This window comes from Carassius gibelio, chromosome A12, assembly GCF_023724105.1.
Source record: "Carassius gibelio isolate Cgi1373 ecotype wild population from Czech Republic chromosome A12, carGib1.2-hapl.c, whole genome shotgun sequence".
NCBI lineage: Eukaryota > Metazoa > Chordata > Actinopteri > Cypriniformes > Cyprinidae > Carassius > Carassius gibelio.
Window position 1 is genome coordinate 18,412,205 of NC_068382.1, and position 24,660 is coordinate 18,436,864.

The 24,660-nt window shown below is 38.5% G+C and overlaps 1 protein-coding gene across 23 annotated transcripts in view; it reads right to left on the reverse strand.

Moving 5' to 3' along the window:
• Positions 1-20,513, reverse strand: part of LOC128025372 (transcription factor 7-like 2) — an 86,106-nt gene extending 65,593 nt beyond the window's left edge. For 8 of the 23 annotated variants that reach the window (XM_052611678.1, XM_052611677.1, XM_052611670.1 and 5 more), the window contains exons 1-3: positions 20,008-20,510; positions 19,800-19,866; positions 19,521-19,645 (exon numbers count right to left, since the gene is read on the reverse strand). In XM_052611678.1, coding sequence (XP_052467638.1) covers positions 19,521-19,645; positions 19,800-19,866; positions 20,008-20,196 — 381 coding nt within the window. In that variant the 5' untranslated portion in view covers positions 20,197-20,510. Of the gene's footprint in view, positions 1-19,520; positions 19,646-19,799; positions 19,867-20,007 lie in introns of all 23 variants that reach the window. The other 15 variants (XM_052611675.1, XM_052611676.1, XM_052611672.1 and 12 more) reach the window with 5 other exon arrangements.
• Positions 20,514-24,660: the final 4,147 nt, after the last annotated feature.

A 24,660-nucleotide genomic window follows, 5' to 3' on the forward strand; every position in this document is an offset into this window, starting at 1 on the left:
AGTATACAATATTTAAAAATGAATATACATTTAAAATATATAATTAAAAATATATAAACTTAAAAAAAAATACCAATTCAAAATATGAAATCACAGAATCTACTCTACTTTTCTACATTCTGATGTGCAAAACAAAACACAAAAAAATCTTCACTTGAGTTTTTGTTGTCCTGTGTTTGCATGTACATGAACGTGGTGAAATTCTTGTCTGACAGCAGCTTTAAGACCTTAATAAACAGCGATGATTCAATTACAATGTCAGTCTGATAATCATTTGTTCCATAGTAATAGTGTGCTGAAAACCAACCTACAATGCTTTGTTTCACCCTATAACACACTGACAGTTGCTGATGACGTGTGCACCTGAACTTGCATGAAGCTGGCTTCTCAGCATCGTGTCCTCTCTCCAATCTAGTCGTTTACTTGATGCAAAGCTGCAATATTGATGCTCCGGCTGCATTTCCAAAGCCACCTTCATGCAAGGCTGCAAGACACGGACATGCAGATTTGGGGGTGGGTGATGTTTTTTTTTTTACAGATGTGTTCTATAAAGGTTAACATGCACTGGAAAAAAAGCCATGGCTACAAACTGTGTGTTTTTGTCAGCTGGGGGAAGAAGTACAGATAAAAAAAAAGCCCTCAGCCAAGCCATCAAGTTGAACATTGAACTTCACAGTAGTAGCTGCCTTTCTATGCCTCTCCTTTTGATGTTACCTCCAAAGCAAGGGATCAAAGGCTTGGAGTGTGGCGTGGGGAAGTCCCAGGCTCTTAGCCTGGCAGCCTGTGATATATGCAAAAGTCTATGCCAAAAAGAGAGAGAGAGAGAGAGAGAGAGAGAGAGAGGGTGGGAATGAAAGTTAGAGACAGCAGGCTTGTATGGAATGTAGCTAAATAGTGTGCTTTACTTTAACGAACTCTGAGGTGATGCAACCCTTCTTCTCTGGGTCTTTTACAGTGAAGTGCTGAAAACAATGAGGGTACGCCAAGAGAAAGGCTAAAGCTTGCAGGTGCAAAATGTGGATGATCATACCTCACAGACAGATCCACTACTACACCCCCTTTCCCTCACATTCATTGTGTCAAACTCACATAAATATACAATCAGATGTCTGACTTATGACAAACACTGGCCATATAAAATGCTGTCCTTTAAAAAAAAACAACACAAAGACGGGCACAAGACCCACACATATGGGTACAATAGGCTCAGCAGAGGTATTTAAACCAACTAAACCCCGCTTGAAGGTTTTTCACACACACACACATGCAGAAATATAGGTCTAAATGTGCATGCACACACACCCTTTCTCCAGGGCTATAGGATTAAGAGGTCTGTCTGGCTGACAGCGAGCCCTTCCTTCCCACGTACCCTAATTCACTCCCTCCCTCCTGCCTGCTCGGCCCCTCGGCACTGTTCTCCCAGCCAGGGAGGAGGACACACCTGAACTTGACATCGATCTGCCTGAGCTTTTCTCAGCAACACTCACACATGCAGAATCACACACGCCACAATACAAATGAATTGTGTCTACAGAAAATGAATGGGGGAGGATACTGGAAACAGAAGAAATGCTGCAGGAATAGTGTTCTTTTAAAAAGGGTTTTTTAAAAATTGCAATAAAGACTGAATCTATATTTGAAATAAATTGTTTTAATATAAATTTAAATTGAGTTAATAAATATTAATAATATTAATGACACTACAAAATTGAATTGTAAAATGCTGCGGAGGCTGCTGTAAAATACTGAGTGGTTGTGCGAACAAATAAATTAACACATTTTACTTTTGTAATTTAATTTATTTGAAAACATCTATAATAGAGATGTAAACAATTTATTATTTATATAATCACTATTATAGTTCTACTATTATTACTAGCATTTAATACAATTAAAATAGGATTTTTTTAAGGCCGATACCGATACTGATTTTAACAAATACTTATTGGCCGATACGGATACCGATATTTGTCACTTTCTCTCTTATTTGAAATTTCGACATCAAAATAGATAGTATTTTGATCATGTTTTAAATCAGCAAAGTTCAAAAACATCTGCATTAAATTACACTAGCAGTTTTATTGCTGCATCATCAAATAATTTCTAATGAACGTGGATTCGATCCATTTAACATTCAGCAGGCCTACATAAATACAACAGAATAAAGATACATATTAATTAAATAGTGCTTTTTACATAGGCTTAACAGTTTTCAGGTAGAGAAATAAAGTAAACATATGTAAAATAACACTTCACTATATAAATTAAATACATATTAATCATTTTTATTGTAACATACTTTATGCTTAATCTTCTAATTAGTTTGAATAAATTTTTATATTAGTTTAAGTTTAAATATGTATGAGATCTCCTTTACTAAGACGGGACTCTTATTTCGATGGGTTTTCTACTCTACGGAGCTGTATGGGTAATGAAAGCACGCAGTTCTTCAGATTTAAAGTTTGTCCGTTTATTAACCACCCCCCGAAATGGCATGAGGTCTGTATATATTTGTTTACTTTTAGTTGTAATAAGTGTTTTGTATTCGCTGTATGTTGATGATAATGCAGCTGAGAGAGTGTTTAATGTGCACTTCTCGTACTGTGTTTTGTTTAGCTCTAATGGTGATTTTTCGGAGTGAAAAAGGACACAATAAACTTAATAAAACATCAGTAAAGTTTAGGTCATCATTCAGATGAGGTCCGCTACACTTACGAAAGGTACAAAAGTTATTTAGTCGAGAATAGTGTGTGTTCTTTTGTTTTTTGATTAGCATTAAAGTGCAGACAGCAGAGCTAGGATTATTCAAAAGACATTATACAACTCAGTGCCTTCACGAAAATAATTAATAAGCTTTTTTTCCTTATACAGCCGATATACCGATGGTTATAAATTCTGGTACAATTGTGCAATATCGGCTGCCGATATATCGGTGAATCCCTAATCCTGACCATTTTACGATTTCCCCTTCACCTGTGTTTGAAAACAGCATACATGATCCTTTTCTCAAAAGGACACACACATATTGTCTGACCACTATTACCGGTCGTAATGGGTCAGAGTGTGTCTGTGTGTGGCTCCCTGTCAGCCAGGCCATGCCAGTGTCTACGCTCCAGCACCAGATTCTTTAAGAGTCATGGCCTTGAGAGGGAGGGAAAAACGAGCGTGGATAATAGGCCTGTTGTTAAAATAATGGAGGAGAGAAGAAACAAGTGAATGAAAGTGGGAATGAGAGGGGAGGAATATTAAAGACAAGCAGCTCCCGTTTCACTTTCCAGGTCATCCGAGGGCTGCTGCTGCTGCTGCACTTGCTGTCATTATGTAAATTTGTGCCAGCCGGATGCCTTTGGCCACTGCACCACCTCTCACTAGTTTATCAGACTGTGAACATCAAAACTCTTAAATGCAACGGTAGTGTTCAAAATGTTACTGAAAGGGATAGTTCACCCAAAAATGAAAATTCTGTCATCATTTACTCACCCTCATGTTGTTCCAAACGTGTATGCATTGCTTTCTTACGTTGAACAAAAAAGAATATATTTTGAAGATTGCTGGTAATCAAACAGTTGGTGGTTCCCATTGACTTCCATAGAAGGAAAATACTGAGGGTGAGTAAATGATGACAGAATTTTCATTTTTGGGTGAACTACCCCTTTAAGACCTGTGTGTTCGGTTTCACGACTTAATATTTACCTTTACATTATTTTCCTTATGAAAAAAACAAACAAACTTGCAAAATATAGCTGGGACTTCTGTAAACTGTGAACTGATACACTTAACCCTTAAAATGCATGGATGTTTTGCCAATCATTATTACATAAAAATTTAATGAAAATAAAAAAAATTCTTGTTATATTGTTTATAATGATTAGCTTGAGGAATACTAAGTTGATGTATAACTTTAAAAAATTAAGGAGGGAGAGGGTAGTGAATAGCGTCCCGGGTCGCAAAAGCCCCAATGTATGCATTTAAGGATTAAATAGAGAAAAAGGCCCCATTTAGTTGTGCACCTTGTTCACTTTTGACCAGTCTGATTGCAAGGTACAGCTGAAAATGAAAATGAGGGCCCATGTTTTAAAATGATTATACTTGCATTCATCCCTTGGATTTGTGGGTATTGGGATGTGTAGACACGTATAGCTAGATTTGCACCTCGATAAAAATACGCAGCAAGCCGCCATCGGGGCCTGTGCCGGCAAAGCTAGGCTTCAATTTGAGCTGCGGTGATGGATGGCTAATGAGAGCAAAAAAATCCATCCGTATAACAACAAAATACCACTGACACTCCTGATCGCCGCGTTCTCAACATGAGATGGAAAAAAGGCGAAGAGAAAAGAGAGCTGGAGGAAGACAGGCAGGGAATGAGAACGAGGGAGAGAGAGAGGGAGAGAAAACTCACAATGATGACACGTAAGTGCAAAGAGCGATTAAGGATTTACTTTCAAAAGGGCCTCCATTGATCTTTTTTGATAGACCTGCAATAAATCAAACCAGATTGACTCGCATGAGAACGAGGCCTAATCCTTTAGTCAGATCCAGAAGAACTCAAACCAAACCAGCTGTTAATTTAGGCTTTACAAGATAAAGCAGGCGAAAGCCAACCTGATGTACCCTAGGGCAAGGGCTTACATCATCTCTGTAAAGCAATCAACTTATTGCCAGTTTGGAGAGGTAATCAGAGTGCACACTGGGAGGAGAGAGAAAGACAGAATGGCAGGGGAGGAGAGAGTAAGAAAAGGTCTAAAAGGCAGGAATAAAGAGGCTGTATGAGAAAAGCAGACAGAGAGTAGAGTGGGGGGAAAGACAAAGAGGTCCAGAAAACAGACCATGGGTTATTGCATGCTAAAATATGTAGCTATGCTAGAGATATGGCGAAATATGAGAGGGAGGCAGCAGAGGCTTTATTTCTTGCCTGGGCACCCTGTAATTTCCCTGTATGTTTGGCCCTATGCCCATGTCCAGTGCCACCTCGGTCATGCCCGGTCAACCACAAAGAGTCAGCGCCATAGCCTGCCATGCTAATTAAACTAGTTATTTTTGTTTGTTTGAGCTTTTTTTTTCTTTTTCTTCACCAATCTTTATTTTTCTGCTGGACGGAATGATTGAGGCGCGCCATCCTGTCTTTTCTGGTTACTTTTCTAATGTCCTTTTGAGACCCACATCCTGTTTGTCTATGAATATAGGACTGGAGAGACATAGATATATTTTACATTTGTATTATATACTGTTCTTTATACTTAAAAAAAATCCCAATAAAATATGTAAACAATTTATTATTCATATAATCACTGTTATAGTTCTACTATTATTACTAGCATGTAATACAATTAAAATAATAGTAATAACAGTCTACAATAACAGTCTCTCTCTCGTGTGTGTATATATATACTTACATATATACACATATTGTATATGTGTACGTGTATAAAGCTATAAAGAAGAAAAAGAGAAACAAGGATGTTGTTGATTTGTTGTTGGCAGTGACAGGGATGCATCATTCAAACACACCCAGACATGCATCCACTCATTAGGTACCATGTTCTTGCCTTTAATGTTCTGTTTACTACACACAACAAGATCAAATCTGAAATCCAATTCCAGGCCCGACCAGGGCCTTTCACTTTAGTTCTGAGGGAGCCTTGAAAAAAGCCAGGCTCGTAGTCTCTGGAAAGTGTCCAAAAGAAACTGAGGCTCAAGAGTCCAAACAAAACCCCAGGTGAAATCAGAGTAAAAGCAGGAGCCCGCATCCCCACCTCTCTCCGACACACTGCCTGCACACAGGGATCACTCAGACTTTGGGTGTCTGCTCTACTCAACTAAATTGAAGTTAAACGAGCCAGGGGTTTGACACACATGTGCACATCCATGTAAAGAGCTTGGCACTTCTGCAGCGCTCTGTTGCGCCTCCTATCTTTAGTGCTGAACTGAGGTCGCCCCTCCTCCTCCCTTCAGCAGGTGTACTACTCAGCCTCGTGCCTTCCACCGTCCTCCCCACGGGGTCACACTTTTAATTACATAGAAACAGTAATCCCATCAGACAAATGGCAAACAGGCAGACACCCAATGACTTTATGCCCAGTTGAATCATTACTGATGTTATTTGCTAATTTCTTTGCTCGCACGAGAAGCTAGTGAAAGCAGATGTGCCCTCCTGTCGAGGATCTGTGACAGAGATCAAGAAGGCGTAAAGATGGGAAGTGGAAATATGGGGCTGTTTTAAATGAGTAATATTAAAATCAGTGCAAGCAAATGCAGAACCCTATTATCAGTTGGGAAAAACATACAAAAAAAAAAAAGATTCCTCTACCGGACAAGACATTTCCAACCGACTTGGTTTGGTAAACCACATAACAAGCGCAACTGAGAAGTGACTAGAGTTTCTTTTCTTAAAAGAAGGAGTGTGTTTGGTTTATGGGCTTTGCTCAGCACCGCCGTTTGTCTTTGGGGAACATCCCAAGAATCCACTCTTTCCTAAAAACCAAACACCAAGCTTCAGTCCACAACCTTGCTGCCAGAGCCCATTCATTCTTCCTCTTGCTCGCTCACTCGCTCTTTCTTTCTTTCTGTCTGTCTGTCTGTCTCTTTTCCTCTGCCCATGGCTTCTGTCAACAATTAGCGGTTGCGTCTTCCAGAGTCCCAGACCACAGCACCCGAGCATTAAACTATGCAACCTCCCAATCAGTCCATCAACATAAATTACAGATTGCAACATCATTTGGCGAAGAGACATAGCTCTGTGCCAATAAACAAACAATTCCCGTAAAATTGTTTTTGACAGAATTAATATAAAACTCCAAACTCAGTCAAAATCATGATTATACAAGCCATAGGCTGTAAGAAAGTCAATAAAAATATTTGGAGCCTGTATTCTTGGCTTGCAGAAAGGCCTGATTGCTCACCTGTTGTGTTGCTTGGTGTTAATGTATGTTTGATTGGTGCATGTTCTGGCTGGACCCCAGGGTGTCGTATTCCATGCTGGGTGGCTAGACTTCATGCCACAGATGGGAGCAGTTCCTCGGCCCAACACTGGAGCAGTAAATCTACATTTAATTATTGGGGTGCAAGCCACACCATAACATAAAACTAACATTTTCCATTTCATAAAACACAACGAGGCAAAGGCACAATTTTGTCTTTGCGCTCCCAGACTTTGGGAGGTTTTTTCTACCATAAGACAGAGGGCACAGGGTCATGTCTTAAGACAACAACTCGGTCACAAAATCCAATTAGTTTAATCCCAGATCAAATTAGTTCATATAGAATAGCTGTTTAAAATACTTGCTTGGAAATGATAAGACTGGCAGCTTCCCTACAAACTGGAGCAGTTGCATCTAGAGGCATGTCCGTTGCTGTAAAGTGATCCAAGCAGCACCCACAAAACGCCCAAGCAGTTTCTTTTAATCCTTTTCTGATTATTGGTCAATAGGACACTGCATGCAGTTGGTCATGTGTGAAGAAGTGGTAGATACCGAGCTAGAAGAGGACCTCAAGAGTGCTGCAAAGGGTACTTTGAGATTCCAACCAGTATGCCTAAAAAGAAAAGGATCCTGGGGAATGCACAGTGGGATGAATCATAATTTCTTGTCGACAGTTGGGGGGAAGCCGGAAATTACTAACGTAGATGCTACTGAAATGAGAGGTTTTATGAAATAGCCACAGAGCTTCAGGGAACAGCAGTCACATCCACCAATCCATCTCTGGTTATCCGTTCTGTAATAAGACAGAAGCAACCAAATGACTGTCAACATAAAATTTGCACACACTTAAGCAGCATCAGTAAGATCTGACCACAAAAAGCAACATGAGTGGTTCTCCTCAAGTGTGCGGTCGCACTCCTGGAGTCCGTTCCCAGAGGCGATTGAGTTGAGTATACGAGTGTCTTAGGCCGCACAGCAGCTGTGAGAAAGGCACCGGGCCAGCTGCTTCCCTGCCGGCTCTGATTTCCTGACCTCACAGTCTGAGAAGCACACAGTCAGGTGACCAGATCTAAAACCTTCTTCATGTCCTCAACCACCCAAGCACAGACTCTTGGGCAAAAGGGCACCCACACACCTTTCTGCTTTAAAAATCTTCCCTTTGCTCAGTGTGTTGCTAAAAGACTTTGGTTCAATCTGCGGCCGAGCTCTGAAAACCGATTCCTTTTTCCTCATAGAGCTCCCCGGGCTGTGACCACCGTGTTTGCATACCACAAATCTTGCGTAACAGTCAAGTGGTTTCTCACCAACGAGACTTTACATAAATGGAATAGAGGATATTCATCCACTCTAAATCAATAGTGTGTAAGCCAGTGGTCACCAACATTTTTAAACCTAAGATACCTGACTTCAGGTTTATGAACGACAAGATCTACCTATTGAAGAATTGATATAAAGACATCCCAGCTTATACTTTCAATTTGAGGCCTTTTATTTAGTATTTTAATTAGTGATGCACCAATCATAGCCTATTCAGAATCAGAATTTAAAACAAAAATTACCTAGCAAGTTGGTTGATTGCAAATTTATTTATTGGCTATTTGCTTTATTTAAAATATTAATAAATATAAAAACTGGCCTTAAACCAAAATATCTGTAACCATTTGAAATTAGAGGCAACCACTGGATTTTAATCACAATCCAAACAAAGATGCTACACACATGTTGCAATGAGCAGATGTTTTTGATTTGAATTAGATTGCATAATTTCATGGTTTTAAACAAAAACAGAATGTTCTGACTTTAGGTTTTATTTATTTATTTATTTTTTTGCAACATAAAACTATAGACCGTATAAAATAAATCACATCTGCATGAAACAAAAGCAGCAGGTCTGAATGAGGTGCAAATTCACTCTCTGACAGCAGGTGGCACTTATGAACCAGCCACGATATAATGTTCCCTTGGTTACTGCTGTAAACAAAGTAGAGCTGTGCTTTATTCGCAGGTAAGCGGAAAAGATTGGTTTTTTTCTGGATTCCTTTTCAATGGTTCAATTTAATTGTATTAATCAAAAAGCATTAATTGATTACAATTATGAAACTTAAACAATTTAACATCAATTTATTAAAATGTTATCAAATATGACATTTTTGGGGGGGGGCCTATGAAATGTTTTATTTTTTCCAACCTTATGTTTTATTGTTGCAAAATTCAGTTTTAGCATGTCTAATTATTTTAAAGCATAAAACAAGTTTCATTTATTCTTACAACAGCCTTATTATTAGATTTATGAAACATTCATTCATAAAACACTCATTTAATCTATCTTGTAAGTAATGAAAATGTAAAACAATATTTTTTTTAGAAAATAAAGGTTATTTAATAACACAAAGTAATATGATATGAGAATAGTTTAATGAAACAGTCAAATGCTCATGAATTAACTCTTAGAGCAGTTCTAGAGATGTTTAGTGAGACGGCAGACGCTGAAATCACTGAAAGCGTCAAGCGTGCTTCAGTACGAGTAGTAAACAAAACTGCGTTATTTATTAACACAGAGACATGCCAAGTAAAGTTAAAAAAGAGAAAGTCCCCAGATAGGACCCCAGAGTTTACTACCCTTAAGGTTTAGACAACAGTTCTGTTCGAAGGGTTGCTCAAAACCTTCGTGCCCTTCAGAAAGATAATGAGATGGGTGGAGATGGGCATGCAGAGGTGATAGCACTCCACTCATCACAGTGGCCTCAGCTTTCCGTGCCTTGAGTAAATGGCAGTTTCTCTAGTTGTAACTGAATTGTAACCCGAGAAGAGTTCAGGAAAAATGTCAGAGTCAGACTAGGTTAGTGAGGACCCAACTTCAGCGTGACTAAGCTTCTGACCCAGTACTGCTTCCTCAACCTGTCTTCCTCACACCCTGAGTGATTTAGTTGGTTGACTAGTCTTGATTGAAGACATCGGGGGGTGTTAGGCCACGTTCGGTGAGCCACCTTGTGAAGCGTGGCACTCTTCCCGGCTCATTTGAACTGCAATCCTGCTCTTTTGCTCTCAGTGCATCTTTTGGTCATTTGAGAGCTCATGCCCCATTTGTATTATCCACTGAAATGACAACAAGGGGAGGAGGAGAAGGGGGGTTGATGGGAAAAAGGAGGGGTTTCAGGGAGTAGTCACAAGGAGACAGTTCCAATGAAACACCCCCAATGCCCCTGGTTGAGACAAACACACTAATTACTTAAACCCACACACACATTCTCCTTGACTAATGTGCCACGACACTCGTACATCACCCACAAATTGGCCAAATGAATTAACCATGGCCCCTGGTTAGCGTTTCAGGCTTTAAATGGATTTTTCCTCTCCTGGCCTAGCCAATAATTGCATTTATCCATCTTGTTGAAGCACAGTTTACACACTTGCTAACATCATGCCAATCCAGGCTACATTTTCTGCTCCAATGGCAGAAGAGAAGGAGATTTGTCACTGGATCATAACAGGTAATTCAAACTACAATTAGTTTGATAACTCCCCCGTATGTCAATGTCTGGCTTCCAGGGTTTGATGGAGCAAGTGGGTATTCTGTCACTATACACACCCCCCACTCCCAATCCAATCACCTTATTGAGATGAACTGAGCTTAGCTGCTTTTTAGTACTACTCATCCAAACCACTAGGCACCAGCAGCTAACAGAGTCCCAAGTAAATGGGAATTGTGACTACTTTTCACACACATAAGCAAATGCATTCTCTGCACGCCTGACACAGCACTTGTGTCAAAGGCTGCTGCAAGGGTCATCTGTGCACACACAAGTGTTTGAACAGTAGTGCATTAGACACTCACAGGACAATTGGGCTATGTAAACACTGTGGCCCTTCCTTCCCCGCAGACCTTAAGATCTGGGCTTAGACAACCCACCAAATTAGACAAATTCCTGCTCTTGCTTACCGCCTAACATCTCACGTCTTCGTCTCCCATTCCAAAAGACAGCACACACAATTAAGGAACATCGTCACGTATGTCTTTCATCACAAAGAAATGAACCTGAGAGATGTCAAGGCCTCTGCATCAAAACCACTTCATTCTTGGGTTTTAAGCTTTCATGGTACTCAACGCAGTTCTCAAATCCTGGATCATTTTCCCCCTCAATGACCTGAAATCTTTCACTCCGGCGCCCCATGCTATGACGAAGCAGGCCGTTTATCTTTACTGATATTTGAAAAATGCAAAGCGCGACGGCCTATAAAGATACAGGTGCTGTAAAGCTGATGATAAAGAAAAACTGCCGGTTCTAAAGGGCATCTAGACGAATGTAACACCACCGCTGTGGCTTGCCTATTCCATACCAGCATCGTTTAAGCTGATTGCTGGCCAAAGAAAACAGCTCCAGGTCAGGATTAAACTCTCTTTCCTTATAAATCACTCCAAACTCATCACCAAATCTTTCCGTTCAGCAGATAGTCAGTGGAGAAGAGATCACAATTCACTATGACTGGCAAGCAGTCATCATCACTATTTAACTCAGAAGGCTGTTGAATTACACCTCCTCTATGTCAGTGTTCAGATCTTAATATTGTGAAAGGACATTGGTTGCAATCAGTAACCACATCTGCCACCTCTGGCAAACACTGATCTGACTCACGGAGCCCTAGGGGCAGCCGGCCAAAGATACACCTCCATTCAATTATACCCCTCGCTCACAATGCAATTGACAATTCGTTCAGCAAGGGAAGTCAATTCCCCGCGTTTCGGAATCGACCATACTGAGTGTTCACACCGTCCTCTAATGAGATGTAGCCAGCGACAGTTGATCCAGGCTAATCCTTAAGGGTGACGATGTACAGACAAACAAACCAACATTTCCTACAGTCGGTGCGAAAAACATTTTATGTGTGCGCTGGAGGTTTAGACAATTCCCTCTAATTTGATGCGAGTCTCAATGTGATATTTATCCTCAGACACATCAGCAAGACAAAACTGGTGACAACCACAATGCTAATCAGCTGAAATAGTATCTATACTGTTTGACAGCCATTCAGCAGGATATGGCCGGAGAAACAGAATAATGTAAGGCTCCGTGCATGCCATCGCACACCCATTATTTAACACAGAGGATGGTTATCTTCTGATAGACGGGAAGACCTGTACAAAAAATAAAAAAATACTGGTTTCTAAAGTTGAAGCACTTATCTCTTTTAAAGCATACAAATATCGACCTGTTGTACCTCTAATCTTAATATAAATCCCTGATTAGTGGATTAGATTCTTTCTACCCTGGTAGAAAATCTCCTTCACCTTTTGTTCAGTTCTAAACGCAGTACCTTTGCAAGAAACAAGCATGCAATAAACTCATTAGTAAAGAGACAAGCATACGCGCATCCACACACACACACACACACACACACACTGGGCCCTGCTCAGAGCTTATCCCTTGGCAATTAGAAGTTTAATTAAAAGATTAAAAATACATAGGCTGAGTTTTATAGCCTAATGCATTCTCAATTACGTGTTTAACCCATACAAAACACTCCGACGTATCTACAGGAATTGATGCAGATTATCGAAGTAAACAGGATTTAAGATTCTGCAATGCAACATTATAGAATCTCATTTTGCAATCAGAGCCAGAAGACAAACTTGTGGGTGTGACACTTAATCAGCTCACTTCCTTATCAAAGAGAAACATTTCACAGGGCTGAATAATAAACGCAGAAGCAAAACAGTGACTGGTCAAGCTTCATCTTTTTTTAGAAGCTTCAATCACATGCCTTAACGAAGAAAATGGTGTCCCTTTTTTGTGTTTAAAAAATAGATGCAGATAGGTATTTGTTTAAACTGTGCAGAAGTTGCACCGGAAATGTACGTCAGCAATGGACTTCCTGTGCAAAGACAGCGATGGTCACTCTATCAGGCCTTTTCTCAGAGGAGAATATTTACCACGTACTCAGTCTGATTGTGTCATTGGGTCCACCTGATGTATGACAAGGCAGTCATTATCTTTTAAAGTCTGATAATGAATGATGTACAGTAAAAAGACTTTGTGCCAATGAGCGCAAGACGCACACGTGCTTTTTCACTGGAAACTTGCACGCTCCTATCATTAAGCACACAAGTCAGATGGCAGCTCCAGAGAGCATGTGTGTGCACTTTGGCCCAACCCGAGCATGTTCCAATCCAAACAAAAGCCTAGTGCAACCAAATTCCAACAGCGTCACCCAAGCCTCTAAGCTGGAGAACTTCCAGCCGACATTTTGATGACGAAGCGGGAATCAGGAAGCATTACTAACTTAACCTGATTCATAAAAAAAAAAAAGTTTAAAAGAGGGGGATGCCACACACATGGCCTGTCTATCAAACATGACTATAAACTTGTCACCTCCTCCTTGTCGATTTTCAGTCCCTGCTGTGTTTTTTTTTCTTTCCTTCATTTTTTTCCTTAGCAGATAAATGTGAGACCTGGGGGTTCTATTGTTTGGACATCTAACCAGGAACTGTCGCCACTCTCATTGCCCCCACATTAGCAGCAATTATGCGCCCTATTCAGACTGTCTTTGTGCATCTCCCTTCACCCCCACTATGCCATGGCGGGCAAATTGACCCTGCTTTTTCCCGCTTCTCCTAATCGCCCACTCCAGTCCAGCATACTGCACAAGGTAAACTTCTCTAAAACAAGCAGATGAAAACATTCCTTCAGAGTAAAGTAGATATGCTAAAATGTTCTGATTGTAAAATCTTATATTTTATATGATATTTTTAATAAATCCTGCGTATTTTTACACTAGCATACACTCAGGAGAAAACATATGTATTTTAAATTTAGTAGATTTTCTGTTTCACAAATTTTCATAATTGTGTTTCATAAAATTTTTCCTAAAAAGGCTTAACAGTCTGCATACACTGTGACAACTTGCCCCACTAATGCAACAAAATGTGTTTAATGAAACACATCTTTTTTTTTTGGAAATATTCAATAGCCTTTTAAAGCCAGAATTTTAAGGTAACAGTATGTGCCATTACAGAAAATTATTTTTTAAAAATAAAGTATGCCCTTGCATACTTAAATATAGTATATTTATACATCACATTTTAGATCAAGGACTTATAAAACATTTGAAATGTATGAAAATATTATAAAATATTTAATATTTAATCTGACTCTTTCTTGAAGGCTTTCTGTACTTTACTGTAGATTAACTACATCAACGTCAAACTACATCCATGCAAATTTCCCAGCTTTGACAAAACCTCTCTCTTTTAACACCTTATTATTTACAAATGTATAAGTTCATTACAAATGAAAATAAAAATAATATGCCAAATCATCTAAATATTAAGGCAAGTACCAGCACAAGTATTTTCATAGATTTGAAAATTGGGTAACACTTTAGAATAAGGTTCCATTAGTTAATGTTAGTTAACTACTTTCGTTAACATGAACTAAGCAAGAACAATCCTTCTACAGCATTTATAAGTCTTAGTTCATGTTAATTTCAACATTTACTAATGCATTATTTAAATCAAAAGTTGTGCTTGTTAACATTAGTTAATGCACTGTGAATTACCATGAACTAACAATGAATAACTGTATTTTCATTAACTAACATTAACGAAGATGAATAAATACAGTAATAAATGTATTATTCATTGTTTGTTCATGTTAATTAATACATTAACTAACATTAACTAATGGAACCTTATTCTAAAGTGTTACCGAAAATTGTATTAAATTCTTGCACATCTTGTAATCAATCGATATTAAAGATCTTCTTAAACAGTCCTCAAAAGGCCTTAACATCACACACCATGAAATAATTCACATGCAGCTATCATACAGCTGCGCAGAGAGAAAGAGTCATTTCATTTCCATGTTTAAGGAGCCCCTCAATGTGAAGGCCAACAGCAGGACTATATTTAACAGATGACAATAGTTGCATTCCAGACGTACAGTACGATCTTTGTATTGAACTTTGTGTATGGTAATAAATGGTGAAGAGGAGAAAGGTGAGGGGTGGGGTCAACAACACACAGCTGCTGAGCCACTGCAGCTCCATGAGATGCAGAATTTACAACAGCAGTTCCCCATTCATCAATTACAGGACAGGATAGCGTTCGCAGCTTTAAAAACAAGCGCGACGGAAATAAATCAAGAAAAAGACAGAAGTATAACTCTCAACAGTGGCATCCAATAAAATGTGAAAAAGGGGACTATTTCTATTTATTCGATACTGTCGCGAAATTCTTAACAGTCCACATCCGAACAAGAAACCTTCATTAACTATTAAACTAGTGAGAGAAAAAGAAAAGAGAAAGAAAAATAACACCAGGTTATTTTCCACACACGGTCATAGAGAGCAGCCTGCCAAATTCATCAATGTAAGACAATTGAGCAGAGTAAGTAGAAAAAAGATTTTTTTTTTTTTTTTTTTAAAACACCTCAGTAAATATTTACAGCACAAATCTTTTCCATTCATTTACCAAGCACCCCCCCCCCCCCCCACACACACACACACACACATCTGCGATTCATTGACTTTACAATTTACCACATGTCGAGATGGGAGAGGTCGGGACTCTATCTGAATCATGACACAAATATGCAAGTGATTTATTGTTTTAAAAACCATGGGCCGATTTAGCGCAACTCCACTCTTCCTGAGCATTACTCCTATTGGCAGACCATGAACAATTACAGTTTGGACTAATTAAGCCCTGAGAATGTGCTGTGCGCCGCTAATGTCTCACAGGCCCTGCTTTCAGTTTAATGGTGCCAAACTTTGCTCCCCAACTTAACTCGCACAAATCCGAAACAGATTGCACTTTTTTTATGGGTGTTTATCAAAACCCAGCAAACAGAAACCGTTATTTTTTTTTGCATGTAGGATGGGAGGAGGAGAAAAAAAGACCAGGAGGAGAAGGAAAGAGTGGCGGAGGGAGAGAAAGAGAGAGTCTTGCTTCCGTCATTCTTTGTAAACAAAAGTGATTTGCAAAACAAAAGGATGGCAACCTTCTAAATAAACTGGGATTGTATTGTGTGCAGGGCGGCACAAAACGCGAGCGCGTAGCTCGGTGAACCCCCTGCGGATAGCAATTAGGGGCTATTAACATGTAAAGCCAATTTGATAAGGTATGAGTCTATCCCTGTAAATCCGCATTAAACTATCATCTGCACCTCACACGACAGGCTATTCAACACACATAATCCATACGATAAAGCATTGTTATTGACGTCGCAGCCTAAAAAGATTCAGCCGTGGTTTAATAAAATATGTACATGAGGGCCACATGAGAGTTGAATACATCTTTGAAAAATAATAATAATAATTAATTGATTTGAAACAAAAAATCAATTTAGAATTGTTTTATTCAATTATACTTTGCATTTAAATTATAAAAATGAAAACTATCATAAAAAAAGAAAAAACATTTAATACGCCATGCATCTCCGTTTCTTTGCTCTAAATAACAGAGAGTGTATTTGGGTGTTGCAAGTTTGTCTTTTTTTATATTATGTTCCTTTTTTAAACCACGCATAATTATATGCTGAAACCTGAAACCTCTGCCAAAAGTCTGCAGGCCTAAGGAATTATGGGGCCAGGGGTGGCGTCAAATATCTTAACATTCATAAGTCAGAGAGGCAGTAAATAAACCCAGCGGATTTACGGGCATAAAGCCCCCTGCCAGAACTCAGCCGGCCAGACCTCTGCTCTACCTCGCGTTCCCCTCTCCACAGACCTGTTGAGGTGTGGTTTTAGCCTACAGCCACCCATTTAACCCAGCACCTTTCCAACCACAACACACACGTAGACTGTGTCCGCAGCTGTGTGTCTGCCATGCAAACTGCTCTCGATGAAAGGGGGAAGAGTGGCTATTGTCTGCAGTTTTTCGTGAGGGGAAAAAAAAGAATCCAGGCATTGTCGATAGAAAATTGCTAATTGCTACCAAATCATTGTGAAGATTTTCCGGCGGAGGTGGCTGGAAATACGAGCTCCCGTTATTACAGAGGTCAGATGAATTCAACTCGCTCCCTCCCTTCAGTCAAACACACACAAGGGGAAAAGCATTTCATCACTATTGCATGAGCGGGAGATCAGGGAACTTTAGCTGACACATGGCCTATGGACATTAAATCAGATATATATTTTTTTAATTGTCACATCTCCGATATAAACCTGTAGAGAAGCATGCACCATTAAATAAACCCTTACAGATTAAAAAATGTAGCATTAGCAAATTTATCCTAAAAAAACAAGACATCTGATCAATAAATACAGAAATGTTTGAAATGCAATAAAACTGGAATAGATCACCTGTTTGTTTTTATACAATTTAGACTATTAGAAAAAAACGCTTAGAAATGTTAAAATGTACATCATCGGCAGCTAAACCCAACAAGCCCCATGCATTCGTTAAACGTAGCGACAGCTAATCGATGCTCAGGTGAATTATTTATCCTCTACTTAAGTAATGCATTTATGAATACAACGGCTTTCAACTTCAAAGCGGTGTGGGTCGGACGCCCAGGCAGCTCATAGGAAGCAGACCTCATGGCACAGAAGCGAGGTGAAGCGATACAGCGCGATGTCAAAGGCTGAGATCTGTAGGCCCTGGTACAGTAAGACATCAAACATTACAACATACAACTATAAAGAAACTGACTATATCTATGGGTATAATATTTAGGTTAGAGGGTCAGAACAGACCTGGATTGACTCCCACATATAGGGGAGGATATCAAACAATGATCCTTACTTCCGTGAGAGATCGCTAAATATATTCTCTGTAGCCAAAAATGAATAAGCCAGCGATTTAGACAAGGCTCCATCCCAGCAGGGAGAGGAACTATCAGACTATGAGCTCTGCTAACAGCATCTCTTAGATTCTTCACAACCTGCCATACAGAAGACACGCTGTACAGCAAATACTTCCTTCATATTCCTACTAATCTATGCACAATTGCAGTGGTCATACTGATGCTTTCGTAATTGTCTGTCTTTTTGTTTATACGTGAATGTTTCAATTGTGCATTTACAGCAGCAAAGTAATTATCAGCAAGTGAAGAACAGAATCAGCAAAAAGCCAGAGATGTTTCTACAGAAATGTCTCACACATACTAGAAAAGAATAGAAGTTTAATCCACAATTTCAGAGCAGGACATTTTGAACGTGGTCATTTACTTAATTTCAGGTTACCCCACATGTCATTGTCATAAAGCGTACCTTCACGTTTTAGATTAAGCCTAGAGCGGATTATGAAAATCAGAAATGACAGCACGATCATACTGCACAATTGTCCTGCTTCTACAGCAACGACATTTAAAAATATATATACATTTATATCAATTGTGAATAAAAATATTAACCTGCTAAATCAAAATTAATTATTTCTGGTGCCAGGAAAAGTGTTGGACAAATCTGCATAACTAAGCACATATTCTCATTACATGTTAATCAACATTATGCATGCTCTAAATAAGAAGTCCATCATGCCATGACAAAATGTAAATATAAAACATATATTTAATGTGCATTTAAAGCAAATGTTTATTTGATTTTGGAATATTTCTGACACTACTGTGTAATATTTTACAAATACACTATGTAAAGGGTGGAAATGAGCAATATTGTGCTTTTATTCTAACGATCACAAATTCATTGACTGTCTTTCACTAATTACCATAAACATTTCCCATGATGCTCTTTGGCAATAACATTTATGTGCGTTGAAATTCTGTAAATAATACCAGCAGTATTATGTTAAGCTCGGATAAATTAGTCATGAATTAGCTCAGATAAATGACTAATGTGCCATTTTATGTGGCACACTGTAAAAATGTTTTCATCGTCATGTCATAACAGCATCTTTGTTTCCATCCGTTTAAACTGTCACAACAATTTCTACTCGATTTTCTCCAGCAGTAATTCAATTCAAAGTGGCAGAAATGGCGCAGCTTGTAATTATAGCACCACTGTGATTTCATTTTAAAACTATTAAGGCTGCAATTCAACTTAACATTTTAATTTTTGATGGTTGAACTTCTTGAATAACAGAAACGCTTTTTCTTCATGTGTAAAAATCATAACAACGATAATAACGACAGTAATAATACTACTATTATTATAAATTCAAACATTATTGTACATTTCCGTTTTAAAAATTCCGGAACACACGCAACTGTAAATGAAATGTCTAACTTAGTCTAAAGCAAACGAGCTAATAATCCACTAACGTTAGTTATTCAAGTGCTTGAATTAAAATAAATAAATGCAGAATATAAAGCAAAAAATCTAACCTGAAAAATATGTAAATCTAAAAATATAATATAAAGAAAAAAATAAATAAAAATACAAATAACGGCGTTAAAAGTTAGTGTGGCCGTGTATTTGTGCACGTCATGAAAGCACATTATTCGTTCCACTGTGTCGTTCCTTGCAGCCCGCGCGGCTCTTTCCACGCGCCACAGTGGATCCGCGCGAGCTGCTTCTGCTTGCAGCTGTACAGTGCAGAGTGAAGTGTGACAGAAGTTCACGAGCCGACCAAAGCAATCCCTAAACATGGACGTGGTGCTTTAGCTAGGTGCATGTGGCTACAGAAACACGTTAAAAAACACTTACTGTGCGCGCGGTCGGCGAGAGCGATCCGTTCGGGAGGTACGGGCTCGTGAGGTCGGGAATCATTATAAAGGGATAGCCCGGGTACGGTGGGCTCTTGAACAGCCCTCCATCTTGCCTTTTCGCAGCTAACATGGCGGGGGAAAAGAAGAGGAAAACTTTTAGTTTAAGTTACATTCCCAAAAAAATAACTTTGTACGTATGTGCAGAAGCAAACGGAACAGAGGAACCGTGTTGTTGTCCTCTGCAAAAAAAGATGATTTAGAGAAAACAAGCACTCACCCTCCTCTAAACTTTCTCTTGTTTTGTCTCTGAAACTTTCAGATCTAGGCGGAGGCCGTCTTTCCGCCTTGAAATGCAACGAAACACAGGGAATGCATTGAATAATCACAGCGAGGAGATCGTTAGCTAGTTAGCAGCGTGTTTAAACAAGAAAAGTGCGTGTGAAGTTCTGGACAAAGTCGCGGATTCGCGGTTATTTGTCACTTACCTCGGAATCCGAAGAGCTGTTTTGATTCGTTTCCGACTCGTTTACCAGAGAAGACTTGACATCTGCTAAATCCCTTTCTGCTGAGGAGTTCTCCGAAATCTTGTCCTCCTGCTCGCCTTCGTCTTTGAAGGAAATCATTTCATCGTTCGCACCCAGATCGTCCCCTCCACCGCCGTTCAGCTGCGGCATTTTTCCCGAGGAGCGCTAATTTTGCGGGGGGCCAAAACACCCAAAAGTTTTTAAACCCTTGATCTTGGTGTGATCCCCGAATCCCGAGTTTCAAGTTTAGGGACTCGCAGTGTCGTTTGGCTGGGTGAGTGTTCAAAACTCAAAAAGAAGAGGGCAATCTTGGCAGAAACAGAAGCCGGAGACGGAGCTGAGGCGCTCGGATTGAGGGAGTTGAAGTTGGTCGGAGTGGTTTTCAGTTCAAAGGCGGCGCTGATTGACAGATAGAGAGGGATGGAAATAGAGAGAGTCTGGATTCGGGATTATTGACAGGGAGAAACACACAAGAAAAAAAAAAACTAATGAGATTCAAACAGGGAGGGACTTGAAGTGACGTTTTCATAAATAGAGAGGGGCAGGAAAAAGTACTGGAGGGGGGAAAGGGCTTGAACGAGAACGAGAGAGCGCGCGCGAAAAACAGAGAGAGAGGGAGAGGAAAAGAGCTTTTGGTGAAGAGCAGGACAGTTAAAACGAGTCGCCCCTGTTTGCTTTTGTACAGGAATGAATGGAAAAATAGGCGGAAGACACTTGTGCGCTGGTCTGCATGTATCTGCGCAGTGAAACGGCTCACAATTATTGGCTTCCTTATTTTCTGCAGATGTTTTGGGAGGTGTTGGTGGGCTGAAATAACCCCACTCACTCCAAACATGGACTTAAATGACCATCAATTCTGAATTGCACTAAATCAAATCTATTTATGCAAACATCACTTCAAAAACGATTTTCCTTACAAAGGCTAAATATGCGTGGGGGAAATAAACAGCAATCATTTATATGACGATTTTTATGTCCTTTTTATTGGTGTTTTAAAATGTGATAAATTGCAGAATAGACTGGCATTATCCTACGTATAAAATTTTATGTACTGTTTTATCATTAGATCAACATCTTTATTTTTTATACTAGTAACTTGTCACAATAAATTTCACATTTTGTACTTAATCATGCAGTGATTAAAGAGTGATTAGATTTGTTATTATATATATAAATACACAGACACACATTTTTCATGTAAGGATACTTACATGTACAATTTAAGTACTTTCATGCTTGCATATCGATACATAGAAATACATTTATTTTTATTTAAATCATAGTGATTAAATTATCTGAATGTATAGTATATTTATAATACTCATGTATAAATTATTAAAAATATATTAAAACGTTTATTTTGAATTAAATTATATATACACAGACAATGCAATGTATATATGATTCAATATGTGTGTGTGTGTGTGTGTGTGTGTAAGAAATCAAAGTGATCAAATTATCTAAATGTATAGTATATTTATAATACTCATGTATAAATTATTAAAAATATATTAAAACGTTTATTTTGAATTAAATTATATACATACATATATATATAGACACTCACACACACAATGCAATGTATATACACAGTATGGTGATACAATGCATATATGTGTGTGTGTGTGTGTGTGTGTGTGTGTGTGTGTGTGTGTGTGTCAGTATTATAAATAGGTTTTAAGATGGGTTAATTGAGGCCAGTTAACCTGTATTCATTGTGAAAAAGACAAGTCGTGAGTTGAATATCCTTTCTCTCATGTCTCTTCTCTACAAGACAACATTTTTGTATTGTTTTATATATTTCCCTACCCAAACTTCACCATAGTGGAATCATGCAGAAACAACGTCATTTGAAGGAACTCGCAGTATTGCCTTTATAAAATAATGCTTAAAAAGAAAAACAGTATTGGTATCATGAATATAAAAATACATCATGCCTATACAGTATATAATGTTTTTTTTTCTTTCTTTCTTTTTTATCAAATTAGAAAATGTTTTAATGTAAGCAACCATATTACAAAGACTGCAATATTAGAGCTGACAAAATAATCTAAAAATAATATTTCATATAAATAGCACAAATTATGTATATGATTTTTGATTATTATAATCTCCCGAAACAGTTGCAGAAATACAGCATGACACATCTTCACATTCTTTGAAGTTATTTATAAATATAAGATCTATTGGATAGATATGCATCCTTAGTTGTAGAGTGAGTCAATATGATTGAACAATAACGACTCAGTATTTAAAATGTGCTGTCAGCAGCTAAAAGATGCCCCATTGCTTTTTGACTTCAGAAGTCTGGAGCCTGCAGATACCAGACCAAAGCAGCTGAGCTCCTAGCTAGCATCTCCCTGGATTGCCTCTGCAGGTTACTGAGAGTTCACTTAGATTGGGTGCGTTTTATCAGCCTTGCTAAGCCAAGCCTTGCTCTATTTATTTCCCTGCTGGATCTAAACCTGTGACTGATCCATGTGTTAAACCACGCTTCAGACTGACCTATTCTTTCTGTGCCAAAAATGGAAATTAATAATTATCTCACTCTGATTTATTCTGGTAATGACAATAAAATAAGAGACGAGCGGTGATTTCTGCACACTTGCCCTAATATCTCCATACTGTGTTTTGTGTATAATGTTACCAGGTAAGATACTTGTGTCTGTACACAATGCCTGCGTGTTCCTGCTCTGGATGAAATGGCTCTGTTTTTAATTAGCATATTATGGGCTCTGTTAATGGTCTTCCCGGTTGTTTTTTAGAGTAACAATATGTGCATTTTAAAAGCTGGGTTAATAGTGAATGCAACATGATTTATGCCAGATCCCCTCTAAGCTAGCTGAATAAAACAAAAACAAAAAAGTTTTTTAGTTTTTACAAGTGGAACTTGGCATTTAACCTTTTCGCATTTAGTCAATTGCAAATTTCCCCATTGTGAGAGAGCCTCCTTGTACCATTTTAGCATTTTTTTTCCCGGTAGGAGCTCAGATGAATTTTATCCTGTGAATAATGATGTGGTTAACCACAATTATGCAATTCTAATGGATCTTCATGTTTTGCATGCACAAACCAACAAAAGGAGAATTATTTTCTTTACAACATTATGCAAAATTTAATTTTATAATGTATATTTTAAAGGCAGATTGAAAAACGGAATCAAACTAATTGTGTTATCCTCAGCATTTTGAAAAGATTAGACCCAGAATCGAGTCAAGCTAATCATTTGAATGTGACTAAATGAGTTTTGATGGAATGGAAATGTTCATAGATTATTAAAGTTCCAAACAAAGTCTTTCTTTCTGTTATTTTATGAACCACAGGATTTGACTCAGGGATGTGTCATTTAATTGGTTCTGTGAATCCAGCTTGGATCGCCACATCAGCATTTAGACCTAGAAACTTGTTTTGGAGAAAACATCTGTGTGTTCAAATACTGTATTCCCATCCATGACACTAACTGAGTCTGAACATGTCTCTCACCCCTGGAGTCTGTCAAATACTCCATAGTGGGAAATATATTTGGGAAAGGAGGAGCACTGAATCTGTTTTCCAAAACAAACAGCGTTTTCGTACATGGACGCGACTGCCATTTATCAAGGTTTGGGTTTGGAGCAATACAAATATGTGACCACCTGCAGAGGTGCATCGTTGTGTGCTCACATCTCTTAAACCTTGTGGTCACATCGAATATTGGAGCCAAGGCACACACAGAGGAAACTCTCTGACATCACACCAAACCTACATTACTCAGAGGATGAACCCATGACCCCAGAGTTATCTCTCGAGCACAGCCTCTGCATCAAATGCCCACAGTTTTCATATATTCTGTATAAATTACACTAATGTCAACAACAGTTTGTCATGAAGGCAAAAAGCTTAATGTTGTATGATTACATAAAGTCCTCTGGATCTTTGTAATGCTTGTGTTTTAGCTTGCTGTGCTCTCTGTTATCCAAATATTTACCATTTATGAGTGCTTCTCTATAATAGATTAGTTGAACTTGTTGAGTAGATATCTTACTGAATTTAGAGAAGCACAGACACTGGACTAAAAGCGACTAAGCACCAGCTGGCTCTCATATAGGTTCTCATTTGGGTTCTATATAGAGCCTATAGGGTTCTTACTCAGCTTCAAAGAACTTTATGCCAATAATAAAAAATTCTGCAGGAAAAAAAACTAAAGTAATTATAGTAGTAATAAAGAAATGGTACAAAATGTTTTTACACTAACATTAAATCTATGAAATAATACTAAGACATAGTAATACTTACCTATTATATCAATGTTGTGTTATGAATATGATTATATGAATTTTAAGTGATAAAGTATCAGTTCACAAGTCTTCCATCATATTTTAGGAGTTGCAAATATGAAGTCAGCGATAGAACCCTTTAAAGATCTATATAGACATATAGAACTTTATAGACTAGCCTTAAGATTGTGAGTTTTTTTCTTTTTACTCTTTTGGGTTTTAGATTTAAAATAAATGGCATAAAAGCATTTACACTTATAAATGTCATTTTAGGCCTATTTTCTGCTGGTGATCTCATATGTTTGCATTATTTGCTGAACATTTGTTCTAGCAGCAGCCTTATCACTTTTTGAGTTCA